The sequence below is a fragment of the Eschrichtius robustus genome, chromosome 13, assembly GCF_028021215.1.
Source record: "Eschrichtius robustus isolate mEscRob2 chromosome 13, mEscRob2.pri, whole genome shotgun sequence".
NCBI lineage: Eukaryota > Metazoa > Chordata > Mammalia > Artiodactyla > Eschrichtiidae > Eschrichtius > Eschrichtius robustus.
In genome coordinates, this window is record NC_090836.1 from 86,888,674 (window position 1) to 86,905,126 (window position 16,453).

At 39.7% G+C, this 16,453-nt stretch overlaps 1 protein-coding gene and 1 non-coding gene across 2 annotated transcripts in view; one reads left to right on the forward strand and one right to left on the reverse strand.

Moving 5' to 3' along the window:
* Nucleotides 1–16,453, reverse strand: part of WASHC3 (WASH complex subunit 3) — a 68,169-nt gene that overhangs the window by 16,368 nt on the left and 35,348 nt on the right. The window contains exon 6 of the mRNA XM_068560260.1: nucleotides 5,828–5,892. Within this exon, the coding sequence (XP_068416361.1) occupies nucleotides 5,828–5,892 (65 nt within the window). The remainder of the gene's footprint in view (nucleotides 1–5,827; nucleotides 5,893–16,453) is intronic.
* On the forward strand, nucleotides 184–256 carry TRNAW-CCA (transfer RNA tryptophan (anticodon CCA)). The gene has a single exon. It is a non-coding gene; the product is annotated as a tRNA-Trp (tRNA).

A 16,453-nucleotide genomic window follows, 5' to 3' on the forward strand; every position in this document is an offset into this window, starting at 1 on the left:
CTCTTGTGATCAAGGTCTCCAACAGTGGACTAATCACAATTTTCTGACATTGTTTTTTTCTGTCCTATACTTTCTAGTCAGTCTGCCGCCAGTGGTCAAGGACTGGTAATTACCCTGAATGGAATCCCAGCTCAGCAAAAACTAAAAAAATGGAACGAGTGAAAAAACCTATTTCGGGGGACTTCCCTGGTGGTCCAGTGGTTAAGACTCCATGCTCCCAATGCAGGGGGCCCAGGTTCAATCCCTGGTCAGGGAACTAGATCCCGCATGTCGCAACTAAAAGATCCTGCGTGCTGCAAATAAAGATCCTCCATGCCGCAACTAAAGATCCCGCATGCTGCAAAGAAGATCCCCCATGCCACAACTAAGACCCGGTGCAGCCAAATAAATAAATAAAATAAATATTAAAGACAAAAAAACAAAAAAAACTATTTTTGGAATTGTTCAGTCGGGGAATTGAGATCAATTCTATCCTTAACCAGCCAAAACCCAACCTTTAATCCATTATATTGTTCTGTAGGAGGAGACAAACGAAGATCATTGGCAGATAAGGTATTCCATTAGAGGGCATGAAAATCTGCTGGATATGCCTTAATTATAATTAAGGTTTCTTGTTTTCCAGTGTCTGTTTGGTTAACACTAATACATCTCCTCTTGTCTCAGTGATAAGGCTGAGGTGGTTACTTCTATTTCTGGCAACCATAATCATGGTCATTCCACAGGCTGGGAGGAGGGTATAAATGTATTTTGAATAGATAAGTCCAGGACAAATGCCAACTGAGCTGGTTCTGTTTAAAGCCTGCAAAGTAACTTGCTTTCTTTAGCCAAATCAGTATGTTACAAACTGCACCCTCCTACTAATATTAAGAGTGTGACCAGTTAAATTTCAATTTCAGAAGTCTGTTCTTTATTTTTTTATTTTTTGTATTTATTTTACTTATTTATTCTTGGCTGTGTTGGGTCTTCATTGCTGCATGCAGGCTTTCTCTAGTTGCAGTGAGCGGGGACTACTCTTTGTTGCAGTGCGCAGGATTCTCATTGTGCTGGCTTCTCTTTCTGCTGAGCACAGGCTCTAGGTGCGCAGGCTTCAGTAGTTGTGGCACATGGGGTCAGTAGTTGTGGCTCACGGGCTCTAGAGTGCAGGCTCAGTAGTTGTGGCACACGGGCCTAGTTGCTCCGCGGCATGTGGGATCTTCCCGGACCAGGGCTCGAACCCATGTCCCCTGCATTGGCAGGAGGATTCTTAACCACTGCGTCACCAGGGAAGCCCCAGAAGTCTGTTCTTTACTACAAAGTTTAAAATATAGATTTTTCAGTTTGGGAAAACAGAGAGTATAACTCAAAAGGATAATTACTCTGTGTACGTTAAATATGTCTTTGTTGAGAACACCGTGGTATACAGGCAACGACAGGACTCTAAACAAGTTGGGATCCAAAAGCCTGGTAAATCCAATTGTTTAGAACTTGCTACAGATTCCTGCGTTAAAACATTCATAAATCACAACTAACATTTACCTAACATTTACTGCTTGTCCAGAGCTGTGCTAAGTGCTTACATCATTCTCTTAGTCTGAACAACTCTATAAAGGGTCAACTCTTCTATTCCCCATTTACTGACGAGGAAACTGATGAACAGATTAGGTAATTAGTCCAGGGTCATATAGCTAGAAAGTGGCAGGGCAGAATCCGGACCCCAGCAAGCAGACCATTTCTAAAGTCTGCCTTAGCCTGAGCCTTTAACCATCATGAATTTCGTCTCTTCATGGACAGGTCCAGAGGCTAGTCTATTTATGTTGGAGTAGTAAAAGTAGTAATTACTAGGTAATAATAGTAACCTTAGTTATGGGACATAAATGTAAGCATAGAACAGGATAGGGAGAAACATTTTTTTTTTTCTGGTAAGAAAAATCTAGGCATTGATTGAAAAAATTTATATGGCATGATTCACCTGTTCTATATTTCTAAAACAGATAAAACTTAAAATTTTCCATTTTCTTTCCCCTTAAACTCTTTTGAGTATAATGGTGAAAAAGATACTCTTTCACATATCTTTTGATTTCACGGCATTTTTTTTCTTTTTTTTTTTTTTACTAATTTTTACAAGCTAAACAGAACTAATTCTTGGTTATATAAGCACTATTGTTATTTTCAAAAACTTGGATTTTTAAGAATATTAAATAATCACTCAGAAGTAGCTAACTAATACTATTTATTTGGTAATTATCAGGCATTTTCTTCAGTTTTATAGACTTCCTAAAATTCAGTGATAGTCATTTTTGAAGGAAAATAGCCAGGCTCTCTTCTCCTTTATCATGTAAACTGATACTCTCCCTAGGTTCAAAATTACGTACCCTCCCTAGGTTCATCAGAACCATTTTTTTTAGATGCCATATATATGTGTTAGCATACAGTATTTGTTTTTCTCTTTCTGACTTACTTCACTCTGTATGACAGACTCTAGGTCCATCCACCTCAGGAATCAAGACGCAGACGTAGAGAATAGACTTGAAGACATGGGGACGGGGAAGGGTAAGCTGGGACGAAGTGAGAGAGTGGCATGGACATATATACACTACCAAATGTAAAACAGATAGCTAGTGGGAAGCAGCCACATAGCACAGGGAGATCAGCTCGGTGCTTTGTGACCACCTAGAGGGGCGGGATAGGGAGGGTGGGAGGGAGAAGCAAGAGGGAAGGTATATGGGGAAATATGTATATATATAGCTGATTCACTTTGTTATACAGCAGAAACTAACCCAACATTGTAAAGCAATTATACTCCAATAAAGATGTTAAAAAATAAACAAAAAAAAACATAGCAAAATTACGTACTGTCAGCTTCCAAACTGTTATATACACAAGCCAACTGAATAACAATGTATTTTCTGATCAGTATTTATTTCTATATTAACCTCAGTTTTGCTCTTTGCTCAGTGCAAACAGATCTAGACTATTTCTTCTTACAGTAATATGAATCTGTCTTACTACCTAAAGCTAATAGAAAAAGTGTATGTTTATACCTTAAAAGACAAAAGAACAGTCTTTACTGAAAGCTCTTGGCTGAGGCTAAATATATACATAAGATTCTAAATAAAAGTTCATTCTTTCCTTGGATGGCACATTTTCTTCTCCTTTATCATCTCAGACTTTCCCCTCAAGGCGAGGTTCCTTGACTTTTATGTAAACATGATTCCCAAAGTGCCAGAATTCCTCCTTAACAAGGTGATTGATTCCACTTATATCTAGCTAAATGTAGTGGGAGCTGGTTTTCTAGTGGTAGTGGTGATAGGTTATAGTGAGTCACCCTATTCCAACCAGCGCCCCTTGTGACCAATGGCATGTACTTATGAGGTAATGGGTCAGAATTCAGGCTCCAGGCTGTGGTTGAGGAACAGCTTTTCTGTTAAGACAATGTTAACTGTTACTGGAATTCTACCCTAAAACTTGGCACCACTTTGCAACTGAATGTTTCTCAACGTTTACAGACAATGACATGCCCTCAAACTTGCTAAGTGAGATACATCAAGGAAGTATTGGGGGTCCTGGAGGTTCTCCCCTTGGTTGTCATCCATGGACTTCTTTTTTTCTTTTTTAATATTTATTTATTTATTTTTGGCTGCATTGGGTCTTAGTTGTGGCACGCAGGATCTTTCGTCGCAGCGCGCAGGCTTCTCTCTAGTTGTGGCGTGCAGGCTCCAGAGCGTGCAGGCTCAGCAGTTGAGGTGCATGGGCTCAGTAGTTGTGGCAGGCTCCAGAGCACGTGGGCTCTGTAGTTGTGGCACACAGGCTCTCTAGTTGTGGCACTTGGGCTCAGTAGTTGTGGTACATGGGCTTAGTTGCCCCACGGCATGTGGGATCTTAGTTCCCTGACCAGGGATCGAACCCCCGTCCCCTGCATTGGAAGTCGGATTCTTAACCACTGGACACCTAAATGGACTCTTTAAGAATATGAAGTCAGCCTGGCCATTTAAGATGGGGGAAGGAAGTTCCATGGGGAGGAATACAAACATTCAAAGACACCAGGATAATGATACATTCAGAGAACTGCCAGTAGTTTGCTACAGCTGCAGGAGATAGGGAAGTAGGGATGAATGGCAAGAAATGAAGCTAGAGTCTTGATGATAAAAGCATTTATTTGCAATTCTAAGATGTTAGGCTATATGTTAAAGGCAGTGGAGAATCACAGAAAGATTTGTATGTATGAACAGATGAACTATATGAAGAGATCCACTAAGTTTTTAGTGACAGATTGAAAGAGAATAGGAAAACCAATCAGGAGTTATTATAATAATTCAGGTGAAAAACGATGAGGGCTTGAACTAAACAGCAATGGCATGGAGGCATGTGGTCAGATGTGAGATATAAAAAAGAGAAAATCACAGTGACTGACATGTTAAGGGGTAGAGAGGAGGGCAGAATCAAGGGTGACTTTCAAGTTGCTAGTGTGGGTAGATGGTTGAAGTAAAGGATAATGAAGTAGGTTTAGGCTGGGCAGGGGATGAAGTGAAGCCAGTAGGGGGTAAAGGGATTGGATTATAGGGCTTATAGGGCTGTTTATAGGGCTGTTAAGTTTTCCATTTATTACATTTTCTCTAGAGAGAAAAATCATGATTTTAAAGGTCATTTTAGCTCTCTGTTAGTATAGAAGGTCTACTGTGTATTTCCAGAAGCAAAAAAGAGGTCATAGTCAATGTTAAATATATTTATAACATATAGTCCAATGAGTACCAAAATGGATTGGACCCATATGTTCAATTCACATTAAAGTATATGTCACAATCCATCTGCTTTTAAAGTGTGTCAGAAACAATTTCCAGAGCAAATGCCAAATATCCTGGAGATGCTTTAGTTCAAATTACCAATTATACCATTGTGCTTGAACTGTTTGCTACTGAAATACATACTAAATGGAGATACATGTGGGAAATCTGTTCTTGCAGACTTCTAAAAAATTCTTAAATTTCATATTTTGAAAGATAAAACATGAGGAAAAGATTGCATATATGAGGGAAAAAATGCATACATCTTCTTGAAGGGCTGAGAGCCAAGAAAAATTCCAAAGTATACTGCTAGTACAGTATGAATGCCTGCATAGCTACCATAGCTAAATACATTGGGGTGAACTAAAATCCCAAACTGGAAAAACTCTTTACAAGTGTCTAGATACTTGCAAAGGAGACTAGTTCTGAATAATCCATTACGATATATTTTACCCAGGATGAGCTTTGCCTGGATGGAGTAAATTACTGTCAAATTTCTGAGCCACAAATTTTCAGCATTTCTCAAAAATTTTTTTATAAAACTCACACAAAACAATATCTAGTTTCTAATAACCATTACTGTGGACTTAGAGTTACTCTGTTTATTTCCCCATCTGGCTCAACCTAGATCATGTAGAGTAAATTTCCTATACACTAAGGTCTTAAATAAAAAACTATAGATAATTCAAGAGAGAGAGAGAGAGAGAGAGAGATGGAGGGAAGGAGGGAGGGAGGGAGGAAAAAAGTAGCATGGGAAGAAAAAGAGCACTGCTTCTTGTGGACACTACTGCTGTGCAACAAAACTGTCATCAAATTCCATCCCTTTTGCATATACAGATTCATCATCAATCTATTAAAACTACTCCTAAAATGTCTTAAGGCTAGTTTTAGTAGCATAGTATAGATTTTTCACTTTTTAAACATAGCAGAGGCACTGTTTAAGAAGGTGGTCTCCTCAACCATAAAACACTGTATAGGAAAAACATATAGAGCTTGAAATATTTTTATTATCACTGATAAACTCAGCATCTTGGCAGTAATATCATTATATTAGAAGAATTACTTACTCAAGAAGATCTGGGTCTAGTCCTTCTGATATCATTTTGTTTCTTATTGCCATGACTGGAACACCCTAAGCAAAGAACACAAGATAATAATTCAATAATTAAATATACCTCCTTCATAAAAACAGACAAATAAACCAATGGAACAGAATCGAAAGCCCAGAAATAAACCCAAGCAACAAATATTTGACAAGGGAGCCAAGAATACTCAATGGAGAAAACAGTCTCTTCAATAAATGGTGCTGGGAAAATTGGATATTCACACATAAAAGAATAAAACTTCACCCCTATATCTTGTACCACTCATAAAAATTAACTTGAAATGGATTAAAGACTTAAATGAAAGACCTGAAACTATGAAACTCCTAGAAGAAAACATAGAAAGAAAGCTCCTTGACATGGGTCTAGTAATGATATTATGGAAATCATACCTAAAGCATAAGAGACAAAGTAAAAAAGAAACAAGTGAGACTACATCAAGCTACATGCAGCTACAAAGCTACACAGCAAAAGAAACCATCAACAAAGTGGGAAAACTGGGCTTCCCTGGTGGTGCAGTGGTTAAGAATCCGTCTGCCAGTGCAGGGGACACGGGTTCAAGCCCTGGTATGGAAGATCCCACATGCTGCGGGGCAACTAAGCCCATGTGCCACAACTCCTGAGCCTGTGCACCTAGAGCCTGTGCTCTGCAACAAGAGAAGCCACCGCGATCAGAGTCCACGCACAGCAACGAAGAGTAGCCCCCACTCGCCGCAACTAGAGAAAGCCCGTGCGCAGCAACAAAGACCCAATGCAGCCAAAAATAAAATAAATAAAATAAATAAAGTAAATAAATTTATTTAAAAAAAAAGTGGGAAGACAACCTATGAAATGGGAAAAAATATTTGCAAACCATATATCTGGTAAGCGGTTAATATCCAAAATATATAAAGAACTCATACAACTCGAGCAAAAAACCAAATAATTCAATTAAAAAATGGGCAAAGAACCTGAATAGACATTTTTCCAAAGAAGATATATGAATGGCCAACAGATACATGAAAAGATGCTCAACATCACTAGTCACTAGGGAGACGTGAATTAAAATCACAATGAGATATCACCTCATGCCTGTTAGAATGGCCATGATCAAAAGACAAGAGATAACAAATGCTGGCATGGATGTGGAGAAGAGAAAACCCTGCGCACTGTTTGTGAGATTGTAAGTTGGTACAGCCACTGTGGAAAACAGTATGAAGTTTTCTCAAAAAATTAAAAATAGAACTACCATATGATTCAGCAATTCCAGTTCTGGGAGTATATCCAAAAAACCCAGAAACACCAACTTGAAAAGATGTCTGCATCCCCATATTCATAGCAGCACTATTTACAATAGCCAAGACATGGAAACAACCTAGGTGTCCACTGAAGGATGAATGGATAAAGAGTGTATATATACACAATGGAATATTATTCAGCCATAAAAAACAGGAAAATCCTACCGTTTGTGACAACATGGGTGGATCCTGAAGGCATAATGCTAGGTGAAATAAGTCAGACAGAGAAAGACAAATACTGTTCGATCTCACTTATATATGGAATCTAAAAACAAAACAAAACAAAAAAACCAAACTCACAGAAAAAGAGATCAGACTTGTGGTTACCAGAGGCAGAGGGTGGGGGTAGGAGGAATTGGAGGAAGATGGTCAAAAGGTACAAACTTAGTTATAAAATAAGTAAGTACTAGGGATGTAATGTACAACATGATGACGATAGATAGCTTTTCCTGATATCATACAGCAGTGTTAACAGAGTAGATCCTGCGAGTTCTCATCACAGGTGAATTTTTTTTCTTTTCTTTTTATTGTATCTATATGAGGTGATGGATATTAACTAAACCTACTGTGGTGATCATTTCACAATATATGTGAATCAAACCATCATGCTGTACACCTTAAACTTTTCAGTGATGTATGTCAATTATTTCTCAATAAAACTGGCAAAAATAAAAAATAGAAGCCAGGAAAAAAAGCCTCCTTTTAGATGGTTCATTATTTAAAATAACTCTTATTTTGCTTTTATATTAGTATGTGCATAGCACTTGAATAATCTAATAAGGTATACATTTTAACCGACTTAATGGAATCAGTGTTATCTAGTACCACATAAGCCCAGATTAAATCATTTGAGCTTATCTATTACTAATTCTGCTGGATAGAAGCCAGATATCATATTCTCACTCTTCTTATATCACCAAAAGAAAGAAAACATTGATAAGTCAAATGATTAAGGCCTTGGCTGGGATGGTGCCATGAATACTTAACAATATGAATAAATGTCTTTTCAAATAAAGATTTCAGAGCTTTCTACTCTTAAGTATAGCTATGTCAATGTTCTTTTCATAAGCAAATGGTCCAATTTCACTTGGACATATTATGCAAAAAGGTCAAATAGAATTCAAGAACTCTCTTGGGATTATATTACACATCTTCTCTATACCAATACAAACACCATGTAATGATAATCCTAGAAGTGTATAAGTCACAAAAACATTGAGAACATGTGAATTTCAAAGTTCAGGATAAGAACATCAAAACAGTAAGAAGAGGATATGTCAGAAATAAATACAAATTTACTTGAAAAGGGGACTAATTTGATGTATAAATAAACATTTATTGAAAGCTCACTTATAAAGCTTTAAGGAGAGAAGATGCAATCAAGTCTCTTTGTCAACTCCTCCTCTTCCCCAAAAGATGAGGAAACACTAATCAGATGTGTTAAATTTGAGCACCGTGATTATACCACCTTCAAAAGTAAGTGGGGATGGACCGAGGGGCAAGATGGCGGAAGAGTAAGACGCGGAGATCACCTTCCTTCCCACAGATACGGTAGAAATACATCTACACGTGGAACTGCTCCTACAGAACACCCACTGAAAGCTGGCAGAAGACGTCAGACCTCCCAAAAGGCAAGAAACTCCCCACGTACTTGGGTAGGGCAAAAGAAAAAAGAAATAACAGAGACAAAAGAATAGGGACGGGACCTGCACCAGTGGGAGGGAGCTGTGAAGGAGGAAAGGTTTCCACACACTAGGAAGCCCCTTTGTGGGCAGAGACTGCGGGTGGCAGAGGGGGGAGCTTCGGAGCCACGGAGGAGAGCGCAGCCACAGGGGTACGGAGGGCAAAGTGGAGAGATTCCCGCACGGAGGATCGGTGCTGAGTAGCACTCACCAGCCTGAGAGGCTTGTCTGCTCACCCGCCGGGGCGGGCGGGGGCTGGGAGCTGAGGCTCGGGCTTCGGCGCTAGCCGGGAGGGAGTCCGGGAAAAAGTCTGCAGCTGCCGAAGAGGCAAGAGACTTTTTCTTGCCTCTTTGTTTCGCGGCGTGCAAGGAGAGGGGATTCAGAGTGCCTAAACAAACTCCAGAGGCGGGCGCAAGCCGCGGCTATCAGCGCGGATCCCACAGCAACAGGGGCGCAGAGGGAAAAACGGAGAGATTCCCGCACAGAGGCTCGGCGCCGAGCAGCGCTCACCAGCCCGAGAGGCTTGTCTGCTCACCCGCCGCGGCGGGTGGTAGCTGGGAGCTGAGGCTCAGGCTTCGGTCGGATCGCAGAGAGAGGACTGGGGTTGGCAGCGTGAACACAGCCTGAAGGGGTCAGCGCACCACAGCTAGCCGGGAGAGAGTCCCGGAAAAAGTCTGCAGCTGCCGAAGAGGCAAGAGACTTTTCCTTGCCTCTTTGTTTCGCGGCGCGCAAGGAGAGGGGAGTCAGAGCGCCGCCTAAACGAACTCCAGAGACGGGCACGAGCCGCGATTATCAGCGCGGACCCCAGAGGCGGGCGCGAGCCGCGGTTATCAGCGCGGACCCCAGAGACGGGCAGGAGACGCTAAGGCTGCTGCTGCCGCCACCAAGAAGCCTGTGTGCGAGCACAGGTCACTCTACACACCGCCCCTCCCGGGAGCCGGTGCAGCCCACCACGGCCAGGGTCCCGTGATCCAGGGACAACTTCCCCGGGAGAACGCACGGCGCGCCTCAGGCTGCTGCAACGTCACGCCGGCCTCTGCCGCCGCAGGCTCGCCCCGCCTCCTCCGTACCCCTCCCTCCCCCTGTCCTGAGTGAGCCAGAGCACCCGAAGCAGCTGCTCCTTTAACCCCGTTCTGTCTGGGCGGGGAACAGACGCCCTCAGGCGACCTACATGCAGAGGCGGGTCCAAATCCAAAGCTGAACCCGGGGAGCTGTACGAACAAAGAAGAGAAAGGGAAATCTCTCCCAGCAGCCTCAGAAGCAGTGGATTAAAACTCCACAAACAACTTGATGTGCCTGCATCTGTTGAATACCTGAATAGACAACAAATCATCCCAAATTCAACAGGTGGACTTTGGGAGCAGGATATATTAATTTTTCCCCTTTTCCTTTTTTTGTGAGTGTATATGTGTATGCTTCTGGGTGAGATTTTGTCTGTATAGCTTTGCTTTCACCATTAGTCCTAGGGTTAGGTCCGTTCGTTTTGTTTTTTACTTAAAAAATCTTTTTTTCCGAATAAATATTTTCTTAATAATTTTTTCCTTATTTTCTATTTTTAGAAATTAAAAAAAAATTTTAATAAGTTTTTTCATATTTTTTATTTTAAAAAATTAAAAATTTTTTCTTAATATATTTTTTCTTAATAATTTTTTTCTTATTTTTTACTATAAAAAATTAATAAATCTATTTTTAAAAATTAAAAAAAATATTTTTCTGAATACATTTATTCTTAATAATTTTTTTTCTTATTTTTTATTATAATAGCTTTATTTTATTTTATTTTATCCTCTTTCTTTCTTTCTTTCTTTCTATTTTTTCTCCCTTTTATTCTGAGCCGTGTGGATGAAAGGCTCTTGGTGCTCCAGCCAGGCATCAGGGCTGTGCCTCCGAGGTGGGAGAGCCAACTTCAGGACACTGGTCCACAAGAGACCTCCCAGCTCCACGTAACACCGAACGGCAAAAATCTCTCAGAGATCTCCATCTCAACATCAAGACCCAGCTTCACTCAACGACCAGCAAGCTACAGTGCTGGACACCCTATGCCAAACAACTAGCAAGACAGGAACACAGCCCCATCCATTAGCAGAGAGGCTGCCTAAAATCATAATAAGGCCACAGACACCCCAAAACACACCACCAGATGTGGACGTGCCCACCAGAAAGACAAGATCCAACCTCATCGACCAGAACACAGGCACTAGGTCCCCTCCACCAGGAAGCCTACACAACCCACTGAACCAACCTTAGCCAATGGGGACAGATACCAAAAACAACGGAAACTACGACCCTGCAGCCTGTGAAAAGGAGACTCCAAACACAGTAAGATAAGCAAAATGAGAAGACAAAAAAACACACAGCAGGTGAAGGAGCAGGGTCAAAACACACCAGACCTAACAAATGAAGAGGAAATGGGCAGTCTACCTGAAAAAGAATTCAGGATAATGATAGTAAAGATGATCCAAAATCTTGGAAATAGAATAGACAAAATGCAAGAAACATTTAACAAGGACCTAGAAGAACTAAAGAGGAAGCAAGCAACGATGAACAACACAATAAATGAAATTAAAAATACTCTAGACGGGATCAATAGCAGAATAACTGAGGCAGAAGAACGGATAAGTGACCTGGAAGATAAAATAGTGGAAATAACTACTGCAGAGCAGAATAAAGAAAAAAGAATGAAAAGAACTGAGGACAGTCTCAGAGACCTCTGGGACAACATTAAACGCACCAACATTCGAATTATAGGGGTCCCAGAAGAAGAAGAGAAAAAGAAAGGGACTGAGAAAATATTTGAAGAGATTATAGTTGAAAACTTCCCTAATATGGGAAAGGAAATAGTTAATCAAGTCCTGGAAGCACAGAGAGTCCCATACAGGATAAATCCAAGGAGAAACATGCCAAGACACATATTAATCAAACTATCAAAAATTAAATATAAAGAAAACATATTAAAAGCAGCAAGGGAAAAACAACAAATAACACACAAGGGAATCCCCATAAGGTTAACAGCTGATCTTTCAGCAGAAACTCTGCAAGCCAGAAGGGAGTGGCAGGATATACTTAAAGTCATGAAGGAGACAAACCTACAACCAAGGTTACTCTACCCAGCAAGGATCTCATTCAGATTTGATGGAGAAATTAAAACCTTTACAGACAAGCAAAAGCTGAGAGAGTTCAGCACCACCAAACCAGCTTTACAACAAATGCTAAAGGAACTTCTCTAGGCAAGAAACACAAGAGAAGGAAAACACCTACAATAACAAACACAAAATATTTAAGAAAATGGGAATAGGAACATACATATCGATAATTACCTTAAATATAAGTGGATTAAATGCTCCCACCAAAAGACACAGCCTGGCTGAATGGATACAAAAACAAGACCCATATATATGCTGTCTACAAGAGACCCACTTCAGACCTAGAGACACATACAGACTGAAAGTGAGGGGATGGAAAAAGATATTCCATGCAGATGGAAATCAAAAGAAAGCTGGAGTAGCAATTCTCATATCAGACAAAATAGACTTTAAAATAAAGACTATTACAAGAGACAAAGAAGGACACTATATAATGATCAAGGGATCGATCCAAGAGGAAGGTATAACAAGTGTAAATATTTATGCACCCAACATAGGAGCACCTCAATACATAAGGCAAATACTAACAGCCATAAAAGGGGAAATCGACAGCAACACAATCATAGTAGGGGACTTTGACACCCCACTTTCACCAATGGACAGATCATCCAAAATGAAAATAAATAAGGAAACACAAGCTTTAAATGATACATTAAACAAGATGGACTTAATTGATATTTATAGGACATTCCAACCAAAAACAACACAATACACATTTTTCTCAAGTGCTCATGGAACATTCTCCAGGATAGATCATATCTTGGGTCACAAATCAAGCCTTGGTAAATTTAAGAAAATTGAAATCGTATCAAGTATCTTTTCCGACCACAACGCTATGAGACTAGATATCAATTACAGGAAAAGATCTGTAAAAAATACAAACACATGGTGGCTACACAATACACTACTTAATAACGAAGTGATCACTGAAGAAATCAAAGGGAAAATCAAAAAATACCCAGAAACAAATGACAATGGAGACACGACGACCCAAAACCTATGGGATGCAGCAAAAGCAGTTCTAAGAGGGAAGTTTATAGCAATACAAGCCTACATCAAGAAACAGGAAACATCTGGAATAAACAACCTAACCTTGCATCTAAAGCAATTAGAGAAAGAAGAGCAAAAAAACCCCAAAGCTGGTAGAAGGAAAGAAATCATAAAGATCAGATCAGAAATAAATGAAAAAGAAATGAAGGAAACAATAGCAAAAATCAATGAAACTAAAAGCTGGTTCTTCGAGAAGATAAACAAAATTGGTAAACCATTAGCCAGACTCATCAAGAGAAAAAGGGAGAAGACTCAAATCAATAGAATTAGAAATGAAAAAGGAGAAGTAACAAGTGACACTGCAGAAATACAAAGGATCATGAGAGACTACTACAAGCAACTCTATGCCAATAAAATGGACAACCTGGAAGAAATGGACAGATTCTTAGAAATGCACAAACTGCCGAGACTGAACCAGGAAGAAATAGAAAATATGAACAGACCAATCACAAGCACTGAAATTGAAACTGTGATTAAAAATCTTCCAACAAACAAAAGCCCAGGACCAGATGGCTTTACAGGCGAATTCTATCAAACATTTAGAGAAGAGCTAACACCTATCCTTCTCAAACTCTTCCAAAATATTGTAGAGGGGGGAACACTCCCCAACTCATTCTACGAGGCCACCATCACCCTGATACCAAAACCAGACAAAGATGTCACAAAGAAAGAAAACTACAGGCCAATATCACTGATGAACATAGATGCAAAACTCCTCAACAAAATACTAGCAAACAGAATCCAACAGCACATTAAAAGGATCATACACCATGATCAAGTGGGGTTTATCCCAGGAATGCAAGGATTCTTCAATATACGCAAATCAATCAACGTGATACATCATATTAACAAACTGAAGGAGAAAAACCATATGATCATCTCAATAGATGCAGAGAAAGCTTTCGACAAAATTCAACACCCATTTATAATAAAAGCCCTGCAGAAAGCAGGCATAGAGGGAACTTTCCTCAACATAATAAAGGCCATATATGACAAACCCACAGCCAACATTGTCCTCAATGGTGAAAAACTGAAACCATTTCCACTAAGATCAGGAACAAGACAAGGTTGCCCACTCTCACCACTATTATTCAACATAGTTTTGGAAGTGTTAGCCACAGCAATCAGAGAAGAAAAAGAAATAAAAGGAATCCAAATCGGAAAAGAAGAAGTAAAGCTGTCACTGTTTGCAGATGACATGATACTATATACAGAGAATCCTAAAACTGCCACCAGAAAACTACTAGAGCTAATCAATGAATTTGGTAAAGTAGCAGGATACAAAAGTAATGCACAGAAATCTCTTGCATTCCTATATACTAATGATGAAAAATCTGAAAGTGAAATGAAGAAAACACTCCCGTTTACCATTGCAACAAAAAGAATAAAATATCTAGGAATAAACCTACCTAAGGAGAGAAAAGACCTGTATGCAGAAAATTATAGGACACTGATGAAAGAAATTAAAGATGATACAAATAGATGGAGAGATATACCATGTTCTTGGATTGCAAGAATCAACATTGTGAAAATGACTCTACTACCCAAAGCAATCTACAGATTCAATGCAATCCCTATCAAACTACCACTGGCAGTTTTCACAGAACTAGAACAAAAAATTTCACAATTTGTATGGAGACACAAAAGACCCCGAATAGCCAAAGCAATCTTGAGAACGAAAAATGGAGCTGGAGGAATCAGGCTCCCTGACTTCAGACTATATTACAAAGCTACAGTAATCAAGACAGTTTGGTACTGGCACAAAAACAGAAATATAGATCAATGGAACAGGATAGAAAGCCCAGAGATAAACCCATGCACATATGGTCACCTTATCTTTGATAAAGGAGGCAAGCATATACAGTGGAGAAAAGACAGCCTCTTCAATAAGTGGTGCTGGGAAAATTGGACAGGTACATGTAAAAGTATGAAATTAGAACACTCCCTGACACCATGCACAAAAATAAACTCAAAATGGATTAAAGACCTAAGTGTAAAGCCAGACACTATCAAACTCTTAGAGGAAAACATAGGCAGAACACTCTATGACATAAATCACAGCAAGATCCTTTTTGACCCAGCTCCTAGAGAAATGGAAATAAAAACACAAATAAACAAATGGGACCTAATGAAACTTAAAAGCTTTTGCACAGCAAAGGAAACCATAAACAAGACCAAAAGACAACCCTCAGAATGGGAGAAAATATTTGCAAATGAAGCAACTGACAAAGGATTAATCTCCAAGATTTACAAGCAGCTCATGCACCTCAATAACAAAAAAACAAACAACCCAATCCAAAAATGGGCAGAAGACCTAAATAGACATTTCTCCAAAGAAGATATACAGATGGCCAACAGACACATGAAAGAATGCTCAACATCATTAATCATCAGAGAAATGAAAATCAAAACTACAATGAGGTATCATCTCACACTGGTCAGAATGGCCATCATCAAAAAATCTAGAAACAATAAATGCTGGAGAGGGTGTGGAGAAAAGGGAACACTCTTGCACTGTTGGTGGGAATGTAAATTGATACAGCCACTATGGAGAACAGTATGGAGGTTCCTTAAAAAACTAAAAATAGAACTACCATACGACCCAGCAATCCCACTACTGGGCATATACCCTGAGAAAACCATAATTCAAAAAGAGTCATGTACCAAAATGTTCATTGCAGCTCTATTTACAATAGCCAGGACATGGAAGCAACCTAAGTGTTCATCATCGGATGAATGGATAAAGATGATGTGGCACATATATAGAATGGAATATTACTCAGCCATAAAAAGAAATGAAATGGAGGTATTTGTAATGAGGTGGATGGAGTTAGAGTCTGTCATACAGAGTGAAGTAAGTCAGAAAGAGAAAAACAAATACAGTATGCTAACACATATATATGGAATCTAAGGAAAAAAAAAAAAAGGTCATGAAGAACCTAGTGGCAAGATGGGAATAAAGACACAGACCTACTAAAGAATGGACTTGAGGATATGGGGAGGGGGAGGGGTGAGATGTGACAGGGTGAGAGAGCGTCATGGACATATATACACTACCAAATGTAAGACAGATAGCTAGTGGGAAGCAGCCGCATAGCACAGGGAGATCAGCTCGGTGCTTTGTGACCGCCTGGGGGGGTGGGATGGGGAGGGTGGGAGGAAGGGAGATGCGGGAGGGAGGAGATATGGGAACGTGTGTATATGTGTAGCTGATTCACTTTGTTATAAAGCAGAAACTAACACACCATTGTGAAGCAATTATACTTCAATAAAGATGTTTTAAAAAAAAAAAAGGGACGTTAGCCTAAGGCCTCCTTAGTTCTGTGGTTATGACCTAATTGCATTCCTTTTCTCTTATCATTCAGTTGCAACTGGGAAAAAGCCATTTCTGAAAAGTTAGAATCCTGAAAGATTAAAAATCTAGCCCTACGGAAAAAA